At 44.2% G+C, this 27793-nt stretch overlaps 1 protein-coding gene across 3 annotated transcripts in view; it reads right to left on the minus strand.

Annotated features, from left to right (window-relative positions):
• The window catches only part of LOC139273264 (A-kinase anchor protein 12-like), an 86986-nt gene that overhangs the window by 35325 nt on the left and 23868 nt on the right, over positions 1 to 27793 (minus strand). The window contains exon 2 of one of the 3 annotated variants that reach the window (XM_070889932.1): positions 8726 to 8840. In XM_070889932.1, the coding sequence (XP_070746033.1) occupies positions 8726 to 8840 (115 nt within the window). Of the gene's footprint in view, positions 1 to 12; positions 101 to 530; positions 668 to 8725; positions 8841 to 27793 lie in introns of those variants that run through there. The other 2 variants (XM_070889933.1, XM_070889934.1) reach the window with 2 other exon arrangements.

Below are 27793 nucleotides of genomic sequence, written 5' to 3' on the forward strand. Positions count from 1 at the left end.
AAAGATACTCACCATTTTTTAAATGCCCCTATGATTTTTCTCCTGGGTGTTGTTCGCAGCAAATGTCCAGGAGGTTAATTAATTCCTGGAGACTTCAGGACAATCCGGGCTGGACTGGTGCAGTGCAATAAATTCATCAAATTTAACACGTTAAACTGATCTGTCTTTAATGATTATGATAAAACACCTATGTCATCTGGAGTCTTTTTTTCAGGTTTTATTCCCAATAGCCCAACAATTAAAATCTCTAAATTCAATCGTCCTATGCAGCATTTAGAATGCTGCATTATTTCACCTCAAGTTTCCATTTTATTTAGGCTCTGGAATGAACAAATCACTGCTAGCAACTTAACATCGCAACAAGGAGCAGCGCGAGTCAAACAAAACCCAAGCAAACTGACCTAGCCACACCCTCCCCATTGAACCTTCCCAGAACAATGCCAGAGAGATTACAGCCTGACAAAGACACACAAATGTTAAAGGAACTAAGAGTTAAAAAAACACACAGCTGGGTTTACAAGCGACCGTACCTGTGGCTGCTATAGCACCTGGCATTCTCCAGTGTTTTACTCTTCCAAGGGTGAAAGAAAACACGCTTTATATCACGGAGACTTGTGCGGGAGAGCACAGCTGAGCACTCCGGTTAACGTTATCTAGTCCAGTTAATTAAAAACCAATTGATTTGTGTTCCCTCACAATCCCCAGCCTGGATTCAGAGACGAGGCAAACTGAATGAGCATTTCAACAGTCTCCTGCAGTGCGATGGATGTGCTTCCCCCGCCCCTCCCAGCTGTCGACTGGCAGACTGCTCTAATGAGAGAGAAATCTCAGGGGGGGGATTCGAACCACATTCCTGCATCTTTGGCAGGCGGAGAGGGAGGGGAAAGAAATAAAGTGACAGGGAGCCACGTGATCTGCTTGGGGATCTTCCCAGGGTGACTAGCCCAATCACAAGACACCAGCTGTTCAAAGTCCACGTACATGGTGCAAAACGTAGCCTTTCTCACCAGACATTTCACAGGAAAAGAAAATTCAGAGAATTTTGCTCTCGAGACATAATTACACAGAGAACCGAAGCGGGCCAGTTACATCGTCAAAATGGTCTCAAAATATGTGTGTTTTATTGGGTGATTTTCTTCCCTCCAGGAAGCAGTAGATCCACACAACTAACCCCCGCATCCCTCTTCCTTACGTTGCATGTGAGCGCCACCTGCTCCAAACCGCAGGGACCATGGCTTAATCTTTCCTATTCCCCAGCCAAGGGTTCGCAGGCCACATGAAGTGCAAACCCTCCCGCTCAGCCTCAGCCGGGTATTGAACCCTCCACCTCACAAGCCGACATTGCCTCAGTTACTGACTGGATAAACGTGCTGAGCCCCAAGGGCAGCCAAAGCTGTAGAACTGGTTGAAGGCCAGCTCATATCAGGTTCCTGGGCACCTCACCTCAAGAAGGATATATTGACCTTGGAGGGCATGCTGTGCAGGTTCACCAGAATGATAAGGGTGGGGGGGGGGGGGATAAAAGGGGTTCATTAGGAGGACAGGTTGCATAAACAAGGTTTGCAGTCCCTTGAATTTAAAAGATTATGGGGTAATCTAATTGAGGTGTTTATGATTAAAAGGAATTGATAGGCTAGATAGAAACTATTGCTTCTGGTGGGAGAGTCTCGAACAAGGGGAGATAACCTTAAAATTAGAGCCAAGCCTTTCAGTGGTGATGCCAGAAAGCACTTCACACAAAAGATAGTGGGAATCTGGAACACACTTTCTTCCCCAAAAAGCTAGTTTGAGCTGGGGAGGGGGAGGGGGAAGGGGTCAATTGAAAATGTCAAAACTCAGATTGATAGATGTGCGTTAGGCAAGGGTTTTAAGGCTTATGGGGCCTAGGTGGGTAAATGGGGTTATGGCAAGATCAGCCATGATCTAACTGAATGGCCTGCTCCTGTTCTAATGTTCCTCGGTCAGTCTCCTACAGGTGCTTCTGCTGTCAAGCCTACTCACTAACGCAAGTCGATCTTCATGCAACCGAAAGCACTACAAATCCACCTGCCCGTGACTCGGTAACTGGCAGTCAGATTCTGTGTGACTCACCAAGGAAGCTGACCCACCCAAGAGAATCGCCAGCTTTACTACACCAAGCACAGAAGGCACACAACCACCTCAGCTTTCAAGAATCAAGGCCCACAGAATGCATTAACTGAACGAGGACATCTTATATACTGTCATTTGCCCCTGCTCTCCTGTAGGCTGATTCAGTGTGGAAATCCCACTCTCTTCCCATGCTGTGGCTGTGCAGAAGTAATGGCTAAAGTTTACCCCCAGTTACATAGAATGTACAACCCATTCGGCCCACCCTGATGTTCATGTTCAACACGAACATCCCCCCTCCCGACTTCATCTACACCAATCAGCATTTGAAATGTGTAGACACCTTGGTTTCCATAAACACACATCCTTAAGCAAGTTGATAAGGTGGTTTAAAAAAAAACCATAGGGGTTACTTGGGTTTATAAATAGAGGAATAGAATATAAAAGCAAAGAGATCATGCTAGAACTTTATAAATCACTGGTTAGGCCTCAGCTGGAGTATTGGATAATTCTGGGCTTGACATTTCAGGAACGATGTAAAGGCCTTAGAAAGGGTACAGCGGAGGTTTACTCGGAATGAGGGACTTCAGTTATGAGGAGGTTGGAAATATTTGGGCTGTTCTACTTACAACAGAGAAGACCTAATAGAGGTTTTCAAGATGATGAGAGGCTTTGATCGCGTAGATGGAGAAAAACTATTTCCTTTGATGAGTGGGTTAATAACCAGAGGTGACAGATTCAAAATCATTGGCAAAAGATCGAGAGGGGAGAGGAGGAGAAATGCTTTTTACTCAGTTGCCGGGATCCGGAACGTTCTACCTGAAAAGGTGGTTGGAAGCCGATTCCATAAATAATTTTAAAACGGAGTTAGACAGGTACTTGAGGATGGAGGAACTGACAGGGTTGCCGACAAAGCGGGGGGTGGGACTAATCACGACTGCTCTTTCAAAAAGCCAGCACGGGCACGATGGGCCAAATGCCCTCCTTCTGTGCTGTAAGTTTCTATGAACATATCCTTCTATTCCTTTCTCACTCGTGTTTATCTAGCTTCCCCTGAAATGAATCTGCGCTATTGGTCTCCACTACTCTGTGGTAGAGAGTGCCACATTCGAACCATTCTCTGGGTAAAGAAGTTTCTCCTGAATTCGCGATTGGATTTATTAGTGACTATCTCATATTTATGGCCCCTAGTTTTGGTCTACCCCACAAGTGGAAACATCTCCATGTCGATCCTATCAAACCCCTTCATAATCTTAAAAGACCTCCATCAGGTCACACCTCAGCCTTCTCTTCTAGAGAAAAGTGCCCCAACCTGTTCAATCGTTCCTGGTAGTTATAACCTTACTTCTGGTATCATCCTTGCAAATTATTTTAGGACCCTCTCCAGTGCCTCTATCCCTTTTTTATAATATGGAAACTTGAACTGTGCAGAGTACTCAAGTATGGTCGAACCAAGGTTCAATACAAGTTTAACGTAACTTCAGATTTTCAATTCAATCCAAATCTAATTGCTTTTTTTTTTTAAAAAGATGGCCTTGTTAACCTGTATTGTTACGTTTACTGATTTGTGTATCTGTACTCCTAGATCCCTTTGCTCCTCTACTCTATTTAAATATTTTCCAAAGAGTATATGGCCTCATTCTTCCTACCAAAATGCACCAACTCACATTTTTCTACATTGGAACTCATTTTCCAATTACACCCCCATTCTGCAAGTTTATTCATGTGGTCTTGAATTCTGTTAGTCTTCTTCAGCATTAATTATACCCCTTAATTTGGTGTCATCTACAAATTTTTTTAAATTGTACTTCCAGAGCCTAAATCATTTATGTAAATGATGAACAACAATGGTCCCAGCACCGATCCTTGTGGAACACTACCTCCAACCTTTTGTCAGGGTGAGTAACCACCCTTATATCCCTACTGTTTTCTGTTCTGTAGCCAGATTGCTATCCATTCTGTTACTTGTCCCCTGACTCCACATGCTATGTATGACATTAAGCATGCATCTACTATGCGGTACCGTAGTGTCAGCTGTGGCTCAGTGGGTACCCTCTCACCTCAGAGTCAGAAGGTTGTGTGTTCAAGTCCCACTCCAGGGACTTGAGCACAAAAATCCAGGTTGGCACTCCAGTGCAGTACTGAGGGAATGCTGCACTGTCAGAGGTGCCGTCTTTCGGATGAGACGGTAAACCGAGGCCCCGGCTGCTCGCTCAGGTGACATAAAAAATCTCATGGCACTATTTCGAAGAAGAGCAGGGGAGTTATCCCCAGTATCCTGGCCAATATTTATCCCTCAATCAATATCACAAAAACAAATTATCTAGCCATCACATTGCTATTTGCGGGAGCTTGTTGTGTGCAAACTGGCTGCTGTGTTTTCCACATTACAATAGTGACTCCACTTCAAAAGTATTTCACTGGCTGTAAAAGCAATTTGAGACATCCGGTAGTCGTGAAAGGCGTGATATAAAAGGCAAGTCTTTTTTTTTCTTTTTACCTTATCGAAGGCCTTCTGAAAATCCAAATATATTATATCCACTGCATTATCCTTGTCTATCTTTGTTATTTCTTCAAATAATTCAGTAAAGTTGGTGAAGAATTATCTTCCCTTATGACCTCAGTGCTGATTACTCTTATATTTTCAGATTCTAGATGTTTTTCTATTACATCTTTGAGTAAAGGTTCCATCATCATTCCTACAACTGACGTTAAGCTTATTTCTTTATTCATTCATGGGATGCTGGCAAGGCCAGTATTTATTGCCCATCCCCAATTGCCCTCGAGAAGGTGGTGGTGAGCTGCCTTCTTGAACGTGTGGTGAAGGTGCTCCCACAGTGCTATTAGGGAGGGAGTTCCATGATTTTGACCCAGCGACTATGAAGGAACAGCGATATACTTCCAAGTCAGGATGGTGTGTAACTTAGAGGGGAAGTTGCAGGTAATGGTTTTCCCATGCATCTGCTGCCCTTGCCCACCAAGGTGGTAGATGAGATTTGGGAGGTGCTGCCGAAGAAGCCTTGGCGAATTGTTGCAGTGCACCTTGTAGATGGTGCACACAGCAGCAACGGTGAGCCAATGATGGAGGTTGTGAATGATTAAGGTGGTGGATGGGGTGCCAATCAAGAAGGCTGCTTTGTCCTGGATGGTGTCGAGTTTGTTGAGTGTTGCTGGAGCTGCATTCATCCAGGCAAGTGGCGAGTATTCCATTACACTCCTGACTTGTGCCTTGTAGATGGTGGAAAGGGTTTGGGGAGTCAGGAGGTGAGACACTCGACGCAGAGTACCCAGCCTCTGACCTCTTGTTGCCACAGTATTAATGTGGCTGGTCCAGTTGAGCTCCTAATCAGTGGTGACCCCCAGAATGTTGATGGTGGGGGATTCAGCGATGGTGATGCCATTGAATGTCAAGGGGAGCTGGTTAGATTCTCACTTGTTAGAGATAGTCATTGCCTGACACTTGTGTAGCACGAATATTACTTGCCACTTATCAGCCCAAGCCTGAATGGCATGCAGCTCTTGCTCCATTATCCGAGGAGTTGTGAATGGCACTGAACTCAGCAGTCATCAGCAAACATCCCCACTTCTGACTTTATGATGGAGGGAAGTCATTGAAGCAGCAGCTGAAGATGGTTGGGCCTAGGCCACTGCCCTGAGGAACTCCTGCAGCGATGTCCTAGGGCTGTCGAAGTTCCCCTGACCTGGTCAATCTCCCTTTTTAATTATAGGAATCACATTAGCTGTCTGCCAGTCCTCTGGGATAGTCCCATCCCAATGAATTTTTCTATAGAGGTAGAGGCAATAGTGTCTCTACTATCTCTTCCCTAACTTTTAATAGAAGTCATGCCTCATCTATACAAAGCGCACACCTGGAGTACTGTGAGCAGGTCTGGGCACCACATCTTAGGAAGGATATATTGGAAGAGTGCAGTGTAGGTTTACCATAATGACACTTGGACTCAAGGTTATATTACGAGGAGAGGTTACACAAACTAGCATTGTATTCTCTGGAATTTAGACGGTTAAGAGGTGATCAGATCGAAGTTTTCAGGATATTAAGGGGAACAGATAGGGTACTTAGAGAAACTATTTCTACTAGTTGGTGAGTCTAGGACTACAGGGCATATAGTCTAAAAATTAGAACCAGACCCTTCAGGAGTGAAATTAGAAAACAGTCTGCACACAAAGGGTGGGAGAAGTTTGGAACTCTCTTCTGCAAATAGCAATTGATGCTAGATCAATGGTTAATTTTAAATCTGAGATTGAGAGATTTTTGTTAACAAAAGGTATTAGGGATATGGGCAAAGGTGGGTATATGGAGTTAGGTCACAGATCAGCCATGATCTCATTGAATGGCAGAACAGGCTCTAGGGGCTAAATGCCCGACTCCTGTCCCTATGTTTTAATATGCACAAATCCAATCTCTGGTCCAGCAGTTTATCCTTGCCAAGTTTAATTAGGTTATTATCTCCCCCTTTCCATCTTAAATGTCATTATATCTTCTTCTAATGTCATGTCCACCCGGTTAGTCTCCCTAGTAAATACTGAGACAAAATAACTACAATATTTCTATCAGTTCATGGTTCATTACCCTGCAGTTTATCTTATGCATCCATTAGTGGCCCGATCTCTAAGATGATTGTGTTTTTGTGGCTGTAGAATACTTTATTTTCTTTTTATATTCCTCAATAATTAAATTTTCTAGTTTCTTTGCGTTCCTCATTTTTTTTACTACTTTCCTAACCTCTTTGTAATCTCATCATCCTCTCCTTTATTGTCTATGTACTTAATCTATGCCTTTTTCTTAGTTTCAATTTTACCCATAGCTCTTTATTCATCCATTTCATTATTGGTTTGTTTGTTCTTTATTTTTAGCGGAATATATTTCTCCTCAACTCTACTGATCACCTTTTTAAATATCTCCCATGGTTTTATTTCTGTGTCAAAATCCTGTTTTCCTGCCTTTCACGACCTCAGGATTTTCCAAAGTGCTTTACAGCCAATGAATTACTTTGAAGTGTAGTCACTGTTGTAATGCAGGAAATAAATGTGCACAGCAAGCTCCCACAAACCGCAAATGAGATAATGACCAGATCATCTGTTTTAGTGGCGTTGGTTGAAGGATCAATATTGGCCAGGACACCAGGAAGAAATCTCCTGCTCTTCAAATATTGCCACGGGATCTTTTACATCTCTCTGAGGGGGCAGAGGGGGCTTTGGTTTAATGTCTCATCTGAATGACGGCACCTCCGACAGTGCAGCACTCCCTCAGTACCGCACTGGAGTGTCAGCCTAAATTTTGCTGGAGTGGGGCTTGAACCTACGACCTTCTGACTCAAAGGCAAGAGGGCTACCACTGAGACAAGACGGACACAAAAAAAAAGAATGACAAACCTTTGTCACAGCAGTTTGTCACGTGGCCACTCTTGCAACTGATTTCTTTAATTCAATTCAATTCAAGGTACAGTCACATTTCAAAACCTATCACCCAAAACCCATCCTCATATCACACTTACTGAGCCCACTGGCTCGCAGCGACTGAAGCTCTTCGCTGGCTCTAACAGTTAAATAAATTGCTGGCTTTCGCCAACACTGAATGGCCTTCCCGGCCCCCAGCGAGCCTCGATGTGTTTACTTACTGGCTGCAGGACGTCAACACAACAGGAGGCCATCACCACTAGCATGCAAGAATTAGGAGGAGTCGGCCATACAGCCCCTTGAGCCTCAGTCTCCGAGCAATAGAAAAACAACCCTAGTAAGGACAGTGAGTTTGAATCTGTGTTTCGAGAGTCACATTGCATGATTCAGTCTGATAAACGAGAACCACAAATCGGTAGACTTGGCAATGACCACGAGACTAAAATGCAAGGCAGTCAGCAAAAATAAACACACACAAGAGTAGACTGGTCTGAAAAACAGGCAAATTAATGGCTAAGCTTTAGTCAATGAATAGTTCAAATATTTGGCAATTTTTCTTTTAAAATGAAAAGTGACCAATAAGGACAGTTTCCTGAAGACTGAGAGCAAGGTTTTGTGAAGATTGCAGATAGTCAGTATTAAAACTGAAGTTTTTTTTCTGTAAATCTTAAGAGTTTTTTTTTTAATTGTCTATGCTTAAGAAAGAGATATTAGTGTCAGCGAATGGATGTCTTCCCCATTTCAGGCGCCCAGTGACAGCATCAAACACTTCCCGAGCAGGTCCAGCATGGGTTCGATGCAGAGTAAAGCTCCCGCCACATGCCTCAACAATGTGCCTGAGAGTCAAGCTCAAGATTTTCCCTCTCTTGCACCAGTATTGTATTTCCCCCCCACCAACATTGATATTGCCAATTAGTGCCAGTTTTAAATTGTGGGACCCATGCTTGCTGGCAGCTGGATTGAGACTGTCCAACTCATTTCACACACGACCCTCACAGCCAGGAGACCAAGGAGACTTTCATCCAATCAGCCGGTGCTAGATTTGACCCCAGCACCCAGAGGTGAAAGGTCTCACCCACTGCACCAGCCAGTTATTTTTAATTTTCTAGTTTTATTGACATCTCTCTTTTCTTTCCTTTCCCTTCCCTTCCATTCCCTTCCCTCCCCTTTCATCCCCTCCCCCCCCCCCCACCTCTCAAACCAAATCCAACTTGCTCACCTCTGGTAACACCCTCCTCCTGGAGCCCATTTAGCTGCTCTGATTTTCCATGGAGTGCCTCTTGGTCTTCAGATTTCCCATGGATTCCTGAAATCTGGCCATTCTTCTGAACAGACTGTTGAAACAGGGGAAAGCTCATTTTAGTTTAGCACGTTAAATGCATGCACATCTTCCCTCCTTTTAATTCCTTCAAGTAAGAGCTGGACCTGTTTCTAGCTGGGGCAGAGATCACCTTGTACAAAAGGTAGGCACTCTAGAGGGCCAGAGTGGTTTCCTAGACTAGTTTTGATCGCCTAAGGAGGTTGGAGGGAAATTTCCCCAGAGGTTTCTCCCTCCAAATTGGCCTGGGTTTTTAAATCTGGTGTAGCACCTTTCCCAGGAGATCACTCGGTTTTGGGTGGGGTGCCGAGTCTTCATATCGTGATGCACAAGGTACCTATATCACAATTGTGTAGGACAGACTAGGTAAATCAGAGAGTTTTTTCCCATCATCATTTTGCGTACGTCCATAAAGAGATGCATAGAACTAATCTTTTCATGGACACCGTACAGTTAAAACGTCAGATTCTATGTTCGAGACTCTAGGCCCTTTTATACCCATCTTCATTTAATTCTAGGGATTACAGCATCACAATGATGGGGGTTTTGATAAAGTAAATGAGGAGAAACGATTTCCACTGGCAGGAGGGCGAGTAACCAGGGGACACAGATTTAAGATATTTGGCAAAAGAACCAGGGAAGACGAGAAGATTTTTTTTTTTAATGCAGCGAGTTGTGATCTGGAATGCACTGCCTGAAAGGGTGGTGGAAGCAGATTCAATAACTTTCAAGAAGGGAACAGAAATAAAAAGTTGCAGGGAACAAAATGATAGCGGGGTTTAGAGAGGTTAAATTAAGAGGACATATTGCATTCACCTGGTTTCTATTGCCTTGAGGATAGAAGAATGAGGATGATCTGATCGAGGTGTTTAAAATGTTAAAGGAATTGATAGAGTAAATAGAGAAACTATTTCCTCTGGTGGCAAAATCAAGAACGAGGGGACAAACATAAAATTAGAGATAGGAGTGAAATCAGGAAAACTTTTTATACAATGGGTAGTGGAAATCTGGAACTCTCTTCCCCAAAAGACTGTGGAATGTGTGTCAGGTAAGGGTATCGAGAGATAAGGAACTAAGGCGGGTAAAATGGAGGTGAGGTACAGATCAGCCATGATCTAACTGAATGGTGGAGCAGGCTCGAGGGGCTGATTAGAAACATAGCCTGCTCCTGTTCCTAAGAGCTGGGGAAGTGGGATTAATTGGATAGCTCTTTCAATGAGACGGCAGAAGCACAATAGGTCGAATTTTGTGCGCTGCAAGATTTCACATCAGAATTCTACAGAACTATGGCAGGCTCAGGAAATCCAGGTAAAGTTGGGGCTACAAGCGACACCAACAGAATCCCATAATCACCAGGAACTGGTTCAGGAAATCAGACTTAAAACCACAGAAATAAAGCTTAGTTTAGGTTACACAAGCGCTTACTGCTTAATGTATACCCACTAAATTTATACCTTCAATTTAAGGCATCAATGCAATATTATCTAGATACAAGCTTCTAAACCAAATAGATGGAGCTACACAATTTGGGGCCTTATTTACCCATGGGCACAGCAATACCAATTTGAGCACTGCACATGGTCTCCTTTGCAAGAACCAACATGAGTGTTTGCCTCAGTAACCTTGCACTACAACTGTTCCAGCGGTTATTAAAACCCTGCAGTACAGTTCTAATTAAACATACTGCTTTAATTCTTGAAGCTCAGGTCTCTCTCTCTCTAGAAGAGGGTGAAAGATTATCTCTTTGAAGTGTTTCTATTAACAGAAGCTCCTTTGTAGAGAGCGCCCAGGATTCGAGGCAGGAGGGGCAGGGCAGCAGCTGCCAGAGTTGAGGCTCCAACATCCAGCCACTCTGAACGCAAGGACACACAATCAGCAGTCTGGAGAGTGTGGTAATGCCCGTTGTTTATGTGGGTTTGAAGATAGAGGGAGCTAGCAAAACCCTCAGGGGCCATTGGACTTTGAGTGCCTGAATCCAAGAGAAAGAATTTCCTTTTAAATGCAGGGATATCCAGACATTCAGACTCCTGATTATTGATAAGATTGGCATATTCACCATTCGCAAACTGCCCGAAAGGCACACAGGACATCTCTCCTGCACTGATATGTGACACATATGCTGAGTGTCAGTTTTTATTTGATAACAGAGAAAAACAGAGGGATGGTAAATCTCAAGTGATTGAAGCAGAAATTATTGCATCTTTTTGAAGACTGAATAAATATTTGAATGATATTATTCATTGAATGTGGGCGTCACTGGCAAGATCGGCTTTTATTGCCTATCCCAAGTTGACCTGGATACATTGTGGTTTGATAGGCCACTTAAGGGGGCAGTTAAGAGTTGGTATGGGACTGGAGCCACATATAGGCCAGACCGTCTTTCGGGCGAGACGTTAAACCAAGGCCCCGTTCGCGCTCTCAGGTGGACGTAAAAGATCCCCTGGCACTATTTCAAAGAAGAGCAGGGGGAATTATTCCCAGTGTCCTTGTCAACATTTATATCTTCATCAACATCACTAAAACAGAGTATCTGGTCATTATCACATTGCTGTTTGTGGAAGCTTGCTGTGCGGAATTGGCTGCCGCATTTCCTACAACACTGACTGCAGTCCAAAAATACTTCATTGGCTGTAATCGTAATCCGGTAGTCGTGAAAGACGCTATATAAATGCAAGTCTTTCTTTTTCATCCTTAAAAAGGACATTAGTGAATCAGTTGGGTTTTAACTAGAGACAGTTTTATGGTCACATTTACAGATACCAGATTTTTATTTCCAGATTTGGTACACCAAATTCAAATTCTCAAACTGTCTCGGTGAGATTTGAACTTCTGTTCCTGTGGATTTTATTTTTTAAATATTTGTTCCGGGCGTCGCCGACAAGGCCAGCATTTATTGCCCATCCCTAATTGCCCTGGAGGTGATCCGCCTTCTTGAACCTTGTGTCTTTGCCGTTCTTGTGGCGAAGGTCCTATTATTGGTTCTTGTAGCGGTTTGTTCCAACTGGGTGGTTTGTTAGGCCATTTCAGAGGGCAGTTAAGAATCAACCACATTGTTGTGGGTCTGGAGTCGCATATAGTCCAGACCAGGTAAGGATGGCAGATTTCCTTCCCTAAAGGACAAAGGATTATTAGTCCAAGTCTCTGGATTATTAGTCTAGTAACATAACCACTACACTACCCAACCCATAATACAGGGCTACGGGGAGACACCGAGTAGTGAGATTGGTCTGCTCTTGCAAAGAATTGCCACAGGCACGATGGACTAAATGGTCACTTCCTATGCTCTAAATGTCAGCGGTTCTATGGGAAATCTGCACAGGGCTAAAATATAAATATGGCCAGCACTGGCAATTCCACCAACATGGAGATCTGCTCAGAGGCTCCTCAATTTTAACCTGTGTCAGTGCAGTGGTACCTGGAATTAGCTGCCCCAGCCCAGCACAGCTCTCTGCCCACAAGCAGGCGGACAAACTTCAGCCCACCCATATCTACCGGCCACCAGGCTTTAAATTTAAAAAAAGGTGAACCCAGCATTAAGAATAAAATCAGCCTACAGGGCGAGCTGGGAGGCCAGGATGAGAAAGAGGGGCGAGGGATTTGCAAAACTCAATGTCAGCTGTAGAGCATGAAAGATTAACAGTGATCTTGAAATTAAAAGTATGAAGATGTAAATCTGTATAAGGATGTTCATTGAGCAGAGTTAAGATAGGAAATGCATAGATACAATGGCAGGAACCATCCATTGGGCTCACCGAACCCAGCCCAATGAGAGCTCAGCTGTGCTACAGTGGTAGCACTCTCACATGAGGCAGAAGGTTGTGGGTTCAAATCTCACTCATGACTTCAGCACATAATCTAGGCTGACACTACAGTGCAGTGCTGAGGGAGTACAGCACCATCAGAGGTGCCGTCTTTCAGATGAGACATTAAACCGAGACCTCGTCTCCCCTCTCAGGTGGATGTAAAAGATCCCATGGTACTATTTCAAAGAAGAGCAGGGAGTTCTCCCTGGTGTCCTGGCCAACATTTATCCCGCAACCAACATCATTATTTGGTAATCATCTCATTATTGTTTGTGGGATTTGCTGCCGCGTTTCCTACATTACTTCAAAATTAAGGCTGAAGCACTTTGGGACATTGAGGGCGTGAAAGGCGCTATATAAAGGCAAGTATTTCTTTTTAATCCCATTCCCCTGCAACTTTTTAAATTTTCTTTTTCAACTTCTTATCCAAATCCATATTAAATGATGTGTCTGTCTCAATAGCCCCTAATAGCAAAGCACTGCATGTTCTAATAACTTCAGATATTTCAACTACCCTATTTGTTTCTCTAATGATAATCCCCAGCCTATACCCACTTAGCCTTTGCCACCACTATTGGGCCTCAAAACTTTTTAAAACCTCCGAGAACACCCCCCCTCCCCCGCCCCCCAACTTAAATCTTTTCTGTCCCAATAGAAAAAAGCTACAGTTTTTCCTCCTTTCTTCCTAACTCTCATCATCATAGGCAGTCCCTCGAAATGAGGAGGACTTGCTTCCACGCCAAAAAAAAAAGGATGAGTTCACAGATGTTTCGAATGAAGGATCCGAACTACATCCTCAAGGGTGGAAGATGCCTGTGCGTGGATTTTTTTTTTTTTTAATGTGGGGTGGCCGTTACACACCAGCCGCAACACGGCTTGACAGAGCTAGGTCTTGGTCCAGTGGCAAGGATTATCGAATACGACTGGAGACCAGCTCTGCTGCATGGACCCAGTGCGCACACATATCACAGTGTGGGCTGGCCCGTGCTGCCCCTGGGCCCCTGGCCCCAAACTCACGCCTCTCCTGGGCCCCAATCACATCCCTCCACAGTCTCTCACAGCTCCTTCGCCCCAACCTCGCCGTTCCTGCTGTATCTGCCCACGTTCCAATCACCGGCCTAGACCTCGCTGACATCACTCTTCGCTGCCTTTGCCCTCCTGCACCAGCTCGCGTTGTACCTTGTAGTGGCCTCCACGCTGCTCGTGGGCCGCGCGCCACTCCTTTTATGGCCCCGACCAGCGAGAAACCATCAGCATCAAGTCGGGGCCATAAAAGTAGTGCTGAGCGGCATCCCAGGAGCAGCGTGGAGGCCCCGACCTAACTCAACTCTCTGATTGGTAGCATCTTTATGATGAATCTTCACCATTCCCTTTCCATGCCTCCAAAATCCATCCTACGATGGGGTGCACTCAATATTCCAATTGTGGTTTAAAACAGAGATTTAATACTGTAAGTAGCACATCTGACCAAATCCACCACTGGACACAGTAGGCTAAAAGAGCAGCTGGACATTACAGGAGAATGTCAGATTCTTTGACTAGCTTACTACCTACTCATTAGTTGAAATCCCTCAATAGCCTCACCCCTCCCATCTCTAACCTCCTTCAGCCCTCGCTCCTCCTTCAAACCTACCTCTATGATCAAACTTTTGGTTACCAGTCCTAATTTCTCCTTATGTGGCTCGGTGTCGAGTTTTATTTGATATCACTGGGAAGTGCCTTAGGATGTTTTACTTCATCATAAATGCAATTGTTGGTGAAACAACCAGTGCAGCAAGTTCAAACGCATCCCATTTCTGAATCAATTCCAACGTTGATGAAAAGGTCTTGTATTAAAATAATTTTTGTGCAATGTGCAGCTTTTATTGGTGCAGGGAAACTTTGAAAACTGCTGTATGGAAAGCCCCCAGCTGAATCTAATAGAAATACATACTACTGTCCAACTAGACTGAAACACAGTTAAAGGATGTCAAGGATGGGGGTTAATTGTGCCAGGACATGCAGACCTCATTCAATTCCCATTTTAAAGTCAGATTTTTTCCACTGTATTTATTATATAATAAATAACTTACAAAATCATTATAATAGAAACTGCCTATCTAAACTCGTCATGCTGTAATTGCACCCTCTCACCAGTGGTGGCAATGTAGATTATATTTAATATACAAAATAGCAATATGGTTATCTGTGTAGAGGGTTTTTTTTTAAAGTTTTATAATAATTAAACGGTTTATATTTCGGATTCCTTAAATTCTGGTGCTTGTATCGATGAGGTCCCCAGACTGCTGGGATGATGTGAATTTTTTTTTCATACAAAAGTAGCGAAACTCAAGCAAGTCACCCAAGTAAATCCCGCCAATAAAACAGGAACCACCTGAAAAGGTGACTACAGAGGACTTGATGGCAATTGAGAGAAATCCCATTCAGGGATCCTCACTCCCCATCCTCACTAGACAGGAGCACAGAACCGAGGGCAAGGTTAGAGCATCTGATGTCCTGAACAAGAGGAGCTTGGAATAAAATCTCAAAACTTGCCAAACCAACAGTGTCGCTCAAGAGAACTGGAAAGTCCAGCTCAGTCTTCCTTCTCCTGCTTTTTGCAGAGGGGACATGTACGGAGACTGCACCTCACTGAACAAAGCCCGAGGCACCCCCGCCCAGCTTGAGAGAGGTAAACTCGAATACCCAGCACAGTATTCTGCAGTAATTACATTAGTTGACACTCCACTTGAACAAACTCGGAATACGATGTTTAACCTCAAACACACTTTGACATCTTGGTGCCTAATTAAACATCACTCCACAGTCGACAGCCACTGGTTTGATGTTTCTCCCATCACATTCTTAAAAGGTTCAAAGCATTTTCTCTGTAAACACTTGTTTCCCTTCCAACTGTTTAGATAGTATTTGCAGTGCGAGTCATAGAAACATAGAAAATAGGTGCAGGAGTAGGCCATCCGGCCCTTCGAGCCTGCACCACCATTCAATAAGATCATGGCTGATCATTCACCTCAGTACCCCTTTCCTGCTTTCTCTCCATAGCCCTTGATCCCTTTAGCCGTAAGGGCCATATCTAACTCCCTCTTGAATATATCCAACAAACTGGCGTCAACAACTCTCTGTGGTAGGGAATTCCACAGGTTAACAACTCTGTGAAGAAGTTTCACCTCATCTCAGTCCTAAATGGCCTATCCCTGATCCTTAGACTGTGTCCTCTGGTTCTGGACTTCCCCAACATCGGGAACATTCTTCTTGCATCTAACCTGTCCAGTCCCGTCAGAATTTTATATGTTTGTGAGATCTCCTCTCATCCTTCTAAACTCCAGTGAATACAGGCCTTATCGATCAAGTCTCTCTCCTCATATATCAGTCCTGCCATCCCGGGAATCAGTCTGGTGAACCTTTGTTGCACTCCCTCAATAGCAACAACGTCCTTCCTCAGATTAGGAGACCAAAACTGAACACAACATTCCAGGTGAGGCCTCACTAAGGCCCTATACAACTGCAGTAAGACCTCCCTGCTCCTATAATCAAGTCCCCTCACTATGAAGGCCAACATATCATTTGCCTTCTTCAATGCCTGCTGTACCTGCATGCCAACTTTCAATGACTGATGTACCATGACACCCAGATCTCGTTGCACCTCCTCTTTTCCTAATCTGCTGCCATTCAGATAATATTCCGGCCTCGTGTTTTTGCCACCATAGTGGATAACCTCACATTTATCCACATTATACTGCATCTGCCATGCATTTGCCCACTCACCTAACCTGTCCAAGTCACCCTGCAGCCTCTTAGCATCCTCCTCACAGCTCACACCACTGCCCAGCTTAGTGTCATCTGCAAACCTGGAGATATTACACTCAATTCCTTCATCTAAATCATTTATGTATATTGTAAATAGCTGGGGTCCCTGCACTGAGCCCTGCAGCACCCCACTAGTCACTTCCTGTCATTCTGAAAAGGACCCGTTTATCCCGACTCTCTGCTTCGTGTCTGCCAACCAGTTCTCTATCCACGTCAGTACATTACCCCCAATACATGTGCTTTAATTTTGCACACTAATCTCTTGTGTGGGACCTTATCAAAAGCCTTTTGAATGTCCAAATACACCACATCCACTCGTTCTCCCTTGTCCACTCTACCAGTTACATCCTCAAAAGATTCTAGAAGATTTGTCAAGCATGATTTCCTTTTCATAAATCCATGCTGACTTGGACCGATCCAGTCACTGCTTTCCAAATGCGCTACTATTTCATCTTTAATAATTGATTCCAACATCTTCCCCACTACTGATGTCAGGCTGACCAGTCTATACGTACCCGTTTTCTCTCTTCCTCCTTTCTTAAAAAGTGGTGTTACATTAGCTATCCTCTAGTCCATTGGAACGGATCCCAAGTCGATAGACTGTTGGAAAATGATCACCATTGCATCCACTATTTCTAGGTTCACTTCCTCAAGTACTCTGGGATGCAAACTATCAGGCCCCGGAGATTTATCGGCCTTCAATCCCATCAATTTCCCGCCTAATAAGCATTTCTTTCAGTTCCTCCTTCTCACTCGACCCTCAGTCCCCTAGCATTTCCGGAAGGTTATTTGTGTTTTCCTTTGTGATGACAGAACCAAAGTATTTGTTTAACTGGTCCGCCATTTCTTTGTTCCTCATTATAAATTCATCTGAATCTGACTGCAAGGGACCTACATTTGTCTTCACTAATCTTTTTCTCTTCCCATATCTATAGAAGTTTTTGCAGTCAGTTTTTATGTTCCCAGCAAGCTTCCTCTCATACTCTATTTTCCCCCTCCTAATTAAACCCTTTGTCCTCCTCTGCTGAATTCTCAATTTCTCCCAGTCCTCAGGTTTGCTGCTTTTTCTGACCAATTTATATGCCTCTTCCTTGGATTTAACACTATTCTTAATTTCTCTTGTTAGCCACGGTTGAGCCACCTTCCCCGTTTTATTTTTACTGCAGACAAGGATGTACAATTGTTGAAGTTCATCCATGTGATCTTTAAATATTTGCCATTGCCTATCCACCGTCAATCCTTTAAATGTCACTCGCCGGTCTATTCTAGCCAATTCACGTCTCATACTATTGAAGTTACCTTTCCTTAAGTTCAGGACCCTAGTCTCTGAATTAACTGTCACTTTCCATCTTAATAAAGAATTCTACCATATTATGATCACTCTTCCCCAAGGAGCCTCACACAAGATTGTTAATTAGTCCTTTCTCATTACACATCACCCAGTCTAGGATGGCCAGCCCTCTAGTTGGTTCCTCGACATATTGGTCCAGAAAACCATCCCTAATACCACCCCATTGCTACCAGTTTGGTTAGCCCAATCAATATGTAGATTAAAGTCGCCCATGATAACTGCTGTACCTTTATTGCACGCTTCCCTAATTTCTTGTTTGATGCTGTCCCCAACCTCACTACTACTGTTTGGTGGTCTGTACACAACTCCCACTAGCGCTTTCTGCCCTTTGGTATTCCGTAGCTCCACCCATATCAATTCCATATCATTCAAGCTAATGTCCTTCCTTACTATTGCTTTAATTTCCTGTTTAACCAACAACACCACCACACCACCTCTTGTTCTTTTCTGTCTATCCTTCCTGAATGTTGAATACCCCTGGATGTTGAGTTCCCAGCCTTGGTCACCCTGGAGCCATGTCTCGGTGATGCCAATTACGTCATATCCGTTAACAGCTATCTGCGCAGTTAATTCGTCCACCTTATTACGAATACTCCTCGCATTGAAGTACTTTTGGAATGTCACGTCATTGTAGAATCTCCCCTTGTTATAAGCCCAACCATCACATTTGCTCCCTCTCCTTATACCAGTTGGTTGCACCCTCGCCAGAGTCAGAAGGTTGTGGGTTCGAAGTCCCACTCCAGAGACTTGAGCACAACAATCTAGGCTGACATTCCAGTGCAGTACTGAGGGAGTGCTGCACTGTCGGGTGTGGCGTCTTTCAGATAAGACATTAAACCGAGGCTCCGTCTGCTCTCTCAGGGGGACGTAAAAGATCCCATGACACTATTTTGAAGAAGAGCTGGGGAATTCTCCTTGGTGTCCTGGCCAATATTTATCCCTCAATAAACATAACAAAATCAGATTATCTGGTCATTATCACATTGCTGTTTGTGGGAGCTTGCTGTGCGCAAATTGGCTGCTGCATTTCCCACATTACAACAGTGACTGCACTCCAAAAGTACTTCATTGGCTGTAAAGCGCTTTGAGACGTTTGGTGGTCGTGAACGGCGCTATAGAAACGCAAATCTTTCTTTTTCCTCTCAACTCACTTGTAAGCTGCAGCTTTTTTGAAAACAATGTAAACGCTCCTACAACGGGTCCAATGTATTCCACATTCTAACGGTTACTGTTTAACTGTTGCTGTCTGATTTCTGCAAAATCATTAGCCATTTCAGAAGAAATCTGATGTACAATGATTATAAAAGAATGACACAAGTAGAGCCCAGTCAGGTGTCTCAGAACAAAATCGCTGAATTATATATGGTTTGTATGCCTTTCGATATAAAATAGGTTTAAAATCAACTGTAGTTTTCTGCATTCTTTGAAAGAATTCTTTTGGACTTTGGGAGAAAGACAATATACAAGTCTGTCTGGAGACAGTGATTGGTTACAGGGAAGCCCGTTTCCCCCCAGTGTTATTTATTGCGTATGTGACAAATGAAATGCTTCAGCATTTTTTTTTAAAAAGCACATGTTTTTTAAAGTTTGCAGATAAGCAAATACTATCGGGCTGCTGTTCAGCAGTTTTATCATTGAAGCATGTGAACAGAATTGCCTGCTGCATGGGAGACACATCCTTTGATCTTGTGTGGTGTATCCGGTCCAGGATCCTCTGGGTGGGTGCAGTGAGTTACCCACCTGTCTGCCACTTATTGGACATGGTTTCAAATTCAGTCAGGACTAAAGGGATGAAAGTTTTCTTTATCTGCTGGTTGGAAGGGTCCAACATGAACTGAATCAGTAATTTGTCAGTCTCAGAAAAAGGTCAGAAGGTACTTCAGAGAAGTGAAAGCGGACACCGCCAATCAGTGCGGAAGTTAAAAGGTAGCAAAGGTGCAGTGAATAGGGGGATAGCAGGAAGCAAGGTTCTAATCTGCATTGGAACAGAAAAGGTCGAGTATCTCATGGAGGCGTTCCAGATTACAAAAGGTTTTGAGAAGATTAGTGAATGATCGTTCCCGCTAGTTGGTAAAAATTGCCAACAAAGGAATCACTACAGATTATCAGTGTAGGAATGAAATGGAGAAGTTCGAAGAAATTTTTACCACAGAGAGTTATTACAACAGGGAATGCTTTACCACAATGGCTATTGAGGCAGAGACTAACATTATTTAAAAAGAAATTGGATAAGTAAAAGACTTGTATTTATATAGCGCCTTTCACAACCTGAGGCTGTCCCAAAGTGCTTTACAGCCAATGAAGTACTTTTGAAGTTAAGTCACTGTTTCAATGTAGGAACTGCAGCAGCCAATTTGTGCACAGCAAAGTCCCACAAACAGCAATGAGATAATGACCAGATCATCTGTTTGTGATGTTGGTTGAGGCATAAATATTGACCAGGACATCGGGGAGAACCCACCTGCTCTTCAAAATATAGTGCCATGGGATCTTTTACATCCACCCAAGAGAACAGACGGCGCCTCGGTTTAACGTTTCACCCAAAAGACAGCACCTCCAACAGTGCAGCACTCCCTCAGTACTGTAGGTACTTGAACCCATGACTTTGACTCAGAGCACTACCACTGAGCCATGGATGACACCAATGTCCCCTTTAATTGCGGCATGTGTAGCAATCTGCAAGGTACTGTATTGTCTGCTCCCAGCTTTTCCATTTGAAACACTGCGCATGCGCAGAAATTTAAAGGGACTGTGCGTTGAAATAAACAGGCTGTGCACAACAAAGACAATTAGAGGCAACATTGGCTGACAGCCAAGTGTTGGAAAGTAAGGATATAAAAAGTATGGGTATGGGATGGTCAGGGAATGGGATTAGAGTGGTCAGCCCCCACCAAAGAGCGACAGTAGCACAGGTCCGACAAACTGGGCTTCTTTCATGAGGTAATTGCTCTTTGGGTAATTGCTCTTTGGGTAAAAGAGCATCTCCCAGTGCCTACTCCTAATCCATTTGAACCTTTTTCCATGATGATAAACACAGCCACATAAAACATTAATCTCATCCACTTAGGCTGGACTCAAGCCAACATTAGATGTGGAAAAAGGCATCCTAACCCAGGAGAGTACAAATGGCAGCCCACGTACTGTATGTTCCCAGAATACTGCTGACTGTGGCAAGCCTGCGCTCCATATCCAGTAAATCTAATTTATCGTAGAATCATAGAATGATAGAAACATAGAAAATAGGTGTAGGAGTAGGCCATTCGGCCCTTCGAGCCTGCACCGCCATTCAATGAGTTCATGGCTGAACATGCAACTTCAGTACCCCATTCCTGCTTTCTCGCCATACCCCTTGATTCCCCTAGTAGTAAGGACTACATCGAACTCCTTTTTGAATATATTTAGTGAATTGGCCTCAACAACTTTCTGTGGTAGAGAATTCCACAGGTTCACCACTCTCTGGGTGAAGAAGTTTCTCCTCATCTCGGTCCTAAATGGCTTACCCCTTATCCTTAGACTGTGATCCCTGGTTCTGGACTTCCTGCATCTAACCTGTCTAAACCCATCAGAATTTTAAAAGTTTCTATGAGATCTCCTCTCATTCTTCTGAACTCCAGTGAATACAAGCCCAGTTGGTCCAGTTTTTCTTGATAGGTCAGTCCCACCATCCCGGAAATCAGTCTGGTGAACCTTCGCTGCACTCCCTCATTGGCAAGAATGTCCTTTCTCAAGTTAGGAGACCAAAACTGTACACAATACTCCAGGTGTGGCCTCACCAAGGCCCTGTACAACTGTAGTAACACCTCCCTGCCCCTGTACTCAAATCCCCTTGCTATGAAGGCCAACATGCCTTTTGCTTTCTTAACCGCCTGCTGTACCTTCAATGACTGATGTACCATGACACCCAGGTCTCGTTGCACCTCCCCTTTTCCTAATCTGTCACCATTCAGATAATAGTCTGTCTCTCTGTTTTTACCACTAAAGTGGATAACCTCACATTTATCCACATTATACTTCAGCTGCCATGCATTTGCCCACTCACCTAACCAAGTCACTCTGCAGCCTCATAGCATCCTCCTCGCAGCTCACACTGCCACCCAACTTAGTGTCATCCGCAAATTTGGAGATACTACATTTAATCCCCTCGTCTAAATCATTAATGTATAATGTAAACAGCTGGGGCCCCAGCACAGAACCTTGTGGTACCCCACTAGTCACTGCCTGCCATTCTGAAAAGTACCCATTTACTCCTACTCTTTGCTTCCTGTCTGCCAACCAGTTCTCAATCCACGTCAGCACACTACCCCCAATCCCATGTGCTTTAACTTTGCACATTAATCTCTTGTGTGGGACCTTGTTGAAAGCCTTCTGAAAGTCCAAATACACCACATCAACTGGTTCTCCCTTGTCCACTCTACTGGAAACATCCTCAAAAAACTCCAGTAGATTTGTCAAGCATGATTTTCCTTTCACAAATCCATGCTGATTTGGACCTATCATGTCACCTCTTTCCAAATGCGCTGCTCTGACATCCTTAATAATTGATTCCATCATTTTACCCAATACCGATGTCAGGCTGACCGGTCTATAATTCAGTTTTCTCTCTCCCTCCTTTTTTTTTTTTTAAAAAGTGGCGTTACATTGGCTACCCTCCACTCCATAGGAACTGATCCAGAGTCTATGGAATGTTGGAAAATGACCGTCAATGCATCCGCTATTTCCAAGGCCACCTCCTTAAGTACTCTGGGATGAAGTCCATCAGGCCCTGGGGATTTATCGGCCTTCAATCCCATCAATTTCCCCAACACAATTTCCCGACTAATAAGGATTTCCCTCACTTCCTCCTTCTTACTAGACCCTCTGACCCCTTTTATATCCGGAAAGTTGTTTGTGTCCTCCTCAATGAATGCCGAACCAAAGTACTTGTTCAATTGGTCAGCCATTTCTTTGTTCCCCGTTATGACTTCCCCTGATTCTGACTGCAGAGGACCTACGTTTGTCTTTACTAACCTTTTTCTCTTTACACATCTATAGAAACTTTGGCAGTCCGTCTTAATGTTCCCTGCAAGCTTCCTCTCGTACTCTATTTTCCCTGCCCTAATCAAACCCTTTGTCCTCCTCTGCTGAGTTCTAAATTTCTCCCAGTCCCCGGGTTCACTGCTATTTCTGGCCAATTTGTATGCCACTTCCTTGGCTTTGGTGACTGAATAGGTAAGAGATAGTAGAATTGCTGTGCTATTAGTGACCTCTGCAGCCAGCCTCCCCGACTCAACATTTTTATTTTCCATATCTCACTTGAAATCTATTTTCTCTCTGGTCAGTCACATAGTTTACACCCTGGACAAAAACCTACACTAATGGCATGTGCTGAGGCCGGCCACCACAGTGCTGCTTCCATTCTAATTTCACTGTGTGCATCATCTCATGGAGCTCTGAATATTGGTAAACAATATTAATATGGCAAATCTCCCTATGGTGTTGCTCTCAGAGGAGTTGGATGATATGCTATTTTATTTTATAAAGGGCATAAGCATTATACCATGAAATAAACTATTCTGTTGCTAAAGGCCAATTGCTGTGTATATCTGAAACAAGTGTGGCATCTGGAAGGTGCAAACTTTTATATATACTGTATATGCAAAGTAGTTAATAGAGGCGATATATGCAAATTGTATGGGCCGTGTGGAAGGAACCACTTGTAAGGTCTGTCAAAGGAAGGATATTTCTGCTCCGTGACAGCACAGCAGATCAAAGCTATAGTGTAAGATTTAGTATAACTTGTATTCAGTGAGGGGCATTTTGTAGAGTCGCCATCAGAAAATGAGCCATAATCAATATTCAGGACATCAGAGAATTATGTGGAGAATTGTTGTAATTAAAATGCTGGGAAATCAGTTTGAGAAACCAATATAATGTGCTAAATCTTATACTGGAGCATAGGGTATCTTGTGAAGCTTGAATCGTTTACTTACTTGAATCGATACAGCACAGGAGGCCATTCTGTCCATCATACCTGTACCGGCTTGAAAGGGCTATCCAATTTGTCCCACTCCCCTGCTCTTTCCCCATAGCCCTGCAAATTTTTCTTTTTCAAGTTCACAACCTTGGTGCTAGATTTGACCCTGAAATGAGCTTTTGACCACATATCCACAGCATAACTAAGACCGCAGTAACATCGCCCATCTGCTGCTGAAGCCCTCATCCATGCCTTTGTTACCTCTAGACTTTACTATTCCAACGCACTCCTGGCTGGCCTCCCACATTCTACGTTACGTAAACGAGAGGTGATCCAAAACTCAGCTGCCCATGTTCTAACTCGCATCAAGTCCCGCTCACCAATCACCCCTCTGCTCTCTGACCTACATTTGCTTCCGGTTAAGCAACACCTCGATTAAAAAATTCTCATCCCTATTTTCAAATCCCCCATGGCTTCGCCCTTTCCCATCTCTAATCTCCTCCAGCCCCACAACCCCCCCCCAGCGCTCCTCTAATTCTGGCCTCCTGAGCAACCGATTGTATGATCTCTCGACCATTGGTGGCCATGCCCCAAGCTCTGGAACTCCGTCTAAACCTCTCCGTCTTCAAAACGCTCCTTAAAACCTAGCTCCCTGCATTCATTTCTACTTATGCGGCAACAAACCCACAACAAAAGATTAAAAGCGATCTAGATGATTTTGTTGGACTCAGATCCTATTGGGATTCTGCAGCAAGACTTTGGCTGTTTCAGTTTACTGTGGCAACGAAGCATTTGAGCACCATCCCTCAGATAATAAACGGGAATCATGTCCCAGGATTTATCTTTTCTGATTAACAGAAACTGTAAGCAACGCAGTATCCAGTGAGGATGCTAATAACTCGCGTGGTCCTTGAGAGCTGCAGCAGATGTGCCCTCCAATCTGAAGTAGTGTTTTGTGATGGGATTCACGGACCTGTTCCATTCAGCACGGTGTCCCAAAACTGGGGGCACCGATAAGACCATGAATTCTAAAAGCAAACGATTGACTAAATGTGCGTGGCTTCCCAAAACAGTCTAGTGAATAAAAGCACAAGCTGGTGTTCCGGAAAGATCAGGAGGTGTGGTCTGTGCTAAGTTAGTATCTCTTAGGCCCATGGGGAGGCAAGAGCTTTTGCTCCCAATTGCTACCCAGAGACCGTTCCATGACCTTGCCCACAGGAGGTACAGGGAACAAGAAGTTGAGGAAGACCAAGGAAGCACTGGATATACAAAGTCAGGAGTGCCTGGTCACAGAAAGGGAGACAGATGATTGATGGGGTCGGGCTGGTTCAGAACAGACAGCAGTGGAAGTGAATTAATTCAAAACAACCGTCACTGCTGAGCTAATCAGCAATTAATGGCCAAACTGGCAAACTGCTGTTCGAGAACATTCTGCCCTCTAAAAGCAACAGCCTACATACAGGAGTTAGTTCCATATTACTGGCACCTGTGGGGGTGGGAGAGGCAGGGTTGAGAGGCAGCTGCACTGCTTTGCTACACAATAATAAAGGCTCATGTGAATCTGATGTTAATTTATCTTAAATACTGCTCTGTCAGGACTGCTGGGCTCTACCTCGCAAGATACGATGCACTCAGCTGGCCACCTGTGTCACACTTAGAGCCAGGTGTCTGGTCACCTATCAGGAAGCGGTAGAGAATGTAAAGGTGCATACGCTCAGGAGGAAAGGGGCACAAATTTAAGAGAAGAATTCAATACTATAACTGGAAGGAGCAGTAACATAGGAACAGGGCTAAGCCATTCAGGCCCTTGTGTCCACTCCGCCATTCGATTAGATAATGGCTGATCTATACCTCAACTCCATTTACCCGCCTTTGATCATAGCCCTTAATAAAAATCTATTGAAAACCCTTTATCCCTACTCTCTTTCCTATCTCCCAACCAATTACCAACCCATATCAGAAGGTTATCTGCAGTTCAATGCACTCAGTTTTTTTGCTAATAATCTCTTATGTCATCATCATAGGCAGTCCCTCGGAATCGAGGAAGACTTGCTTCCACTCCCTAAGTGAGTTCTTTGATGGCTGAACAGTCTGATACGAGAGCCACAGACTCTGTTACAGGTGGGACAGACATTTGTCGATGGAAGGGATCAGTGGGGCTGGTTTGCCGCGCGCTCCTTCCGCTGCCTGCGCTTGACCTCTTCACGCTATATGTGTTGAGACTCAGAGCTCAACGCCCTCCCGGATGCACTTTCTCCACCTCGGGCAGTCTTCGGCCAGAGTCTCCCAGGTGTCAGTGGTGATGTCGCACTTTACCAGGAAGGCTTTGAGGGTGTCCTTGTAACGTTTCCGCTGTGCTCCTTTGGCTCGTTTACCACGAAGGAGCTCCGCATAAAGCATTTGCTTAGGGAGTCTCGTATCTGGCATGCGAACTATGTGGCCTGCCCAGCGAAGCTGATCGAGTGTGGTCAGTGCTTCAATACTGGGGATGTTAGCCTGGTCGAGGACACTGATGTTGGTGCGCCTGTCCTCCCAGGAGATTTGCAGGATGTTGCGGAGACATCGTTGGTGTTATATCTCCAGCAACTTGAGGTGCCTTCTATACATTGTCCATGTCTCAGAACCATAAAGGAGGACGTGTATTACTACAGCCCTGTAGACCTTATTAAATGCCTTCTGGAAGTCCATATATACAACATCCGTAGACACTTCCCTTTTCACCATGCTGGTGACTTCCTCAAAAAAATTCAACTACTTTAAATCCATGTGGACACTCTGATCAGCCCGTTTGTCCAAATGCTCAGTCACTCTCCAATAGATTCCAGTAACTTCCTCACAATTGAAGTTAAATGTTCAGGCCTGTAGTTAGCTGTTTTCTCTCTCCCTCTCTTCTTAAATAATGGAGTTACATTTGCAATTTTCCAATCCAAGGGCACAATTTCCGAATCTATTGGACAATTATGATTATCTAATCTGGAATTTCCCCACTGGTTTCTTCTAGTAACCTAGAGTGCAACCCGGCTCATTAATTTCTCCATTACCATTGAAAAAAAAACTTATCACCAAGTTCCTCCCCTCGATTTATTAGGTTCCCTTGTACCACTGGTATTTGGTCCTCTTCCTCCACTGTAAAATGGATACAAAGTTCTAATTTAACAAGTCTGCCATTCCCTGATTATCCATTATAGTCTCATCTGCATGTGTCTTTAATGGACCCACTGGGTGGCAGTGTGAGCTGTGAGGGGGACGCTAGGAGGCTGCAGGGTGACTTGGACAGGTTAGGTGAGTGGGCAAATGCATGGCAGATGCAGTATAATGTGGATAAATGTGAGGTTATCCACTTTGGGGGCAAAAACACGAAGACAAATATTATCTGAATGGCGGCAGATTAGGAAAAGGGGAGGTGCAACGAGACCTGGGTGTATTAGTTCATCAGTCATTGAAAGTTGGCATACAGGTACAGCAGGCAGTGAAGGCGGCAAATGGTATGTTGGCCTTCATAGCTAGGGGATTTGAGTATAGGAGCAGGGAGGTCTTACTGCAATGGTACAGGGCCTTGGTGAGGCCTCACCTGGAATATTGTGTTCAGTTTTGGTCTCCTAATCTGAGGAAGGACATTCTTGCTATTGAGGGAGTGCAGCAAAAGTTCACCAGACTGATTCCCGGGATGGCAGGACTGACATATGAGACGACTCTGGATCAACTGGGTCTTTATACATTGGAGTTTAGAAGGATGAGAGGGGATCTCAGAAACATATAAGATTCTGACAGGACGGGACAGGTTAGATGCGGGTAGAATGTTCCCGATGTTGGGAAAGTCCAGAACCAGGGGACACAGTCTTAGGACTGAGGATGAGGAGAAACTTCTTCACTCAGAGAGTTGTTAACCTGTGTAATTCCCTACCGCAGAGAGTTGTTGATGCCAGTTCATTGGATATATTCAAGACGGAGTTAGATATGGCCCTTACGGCTAAGGGGATCAAGGGGTATGGCGAGAAAGGGATACTGAGGGAATGATCAGCCACGATCTTATTGAATGGTGGTGCAGGCTCAAA

This window comes from Pristiophorus japonicus, chromosome 9, assembly GCF_044704955.1.
Source record: "Pristiophorus japonicus isolate sPriJap1 chromosome 9, sPriJap1.hap1, whole genome shotgun sequence".
Classification (NCBI taxonomy): domain Eukaryota; kingdom Metazoa; phylum Chordata; class Chondrichthyes; family Pristiophoridae; genus Pristiophorus; species Pristiophorus japonicus.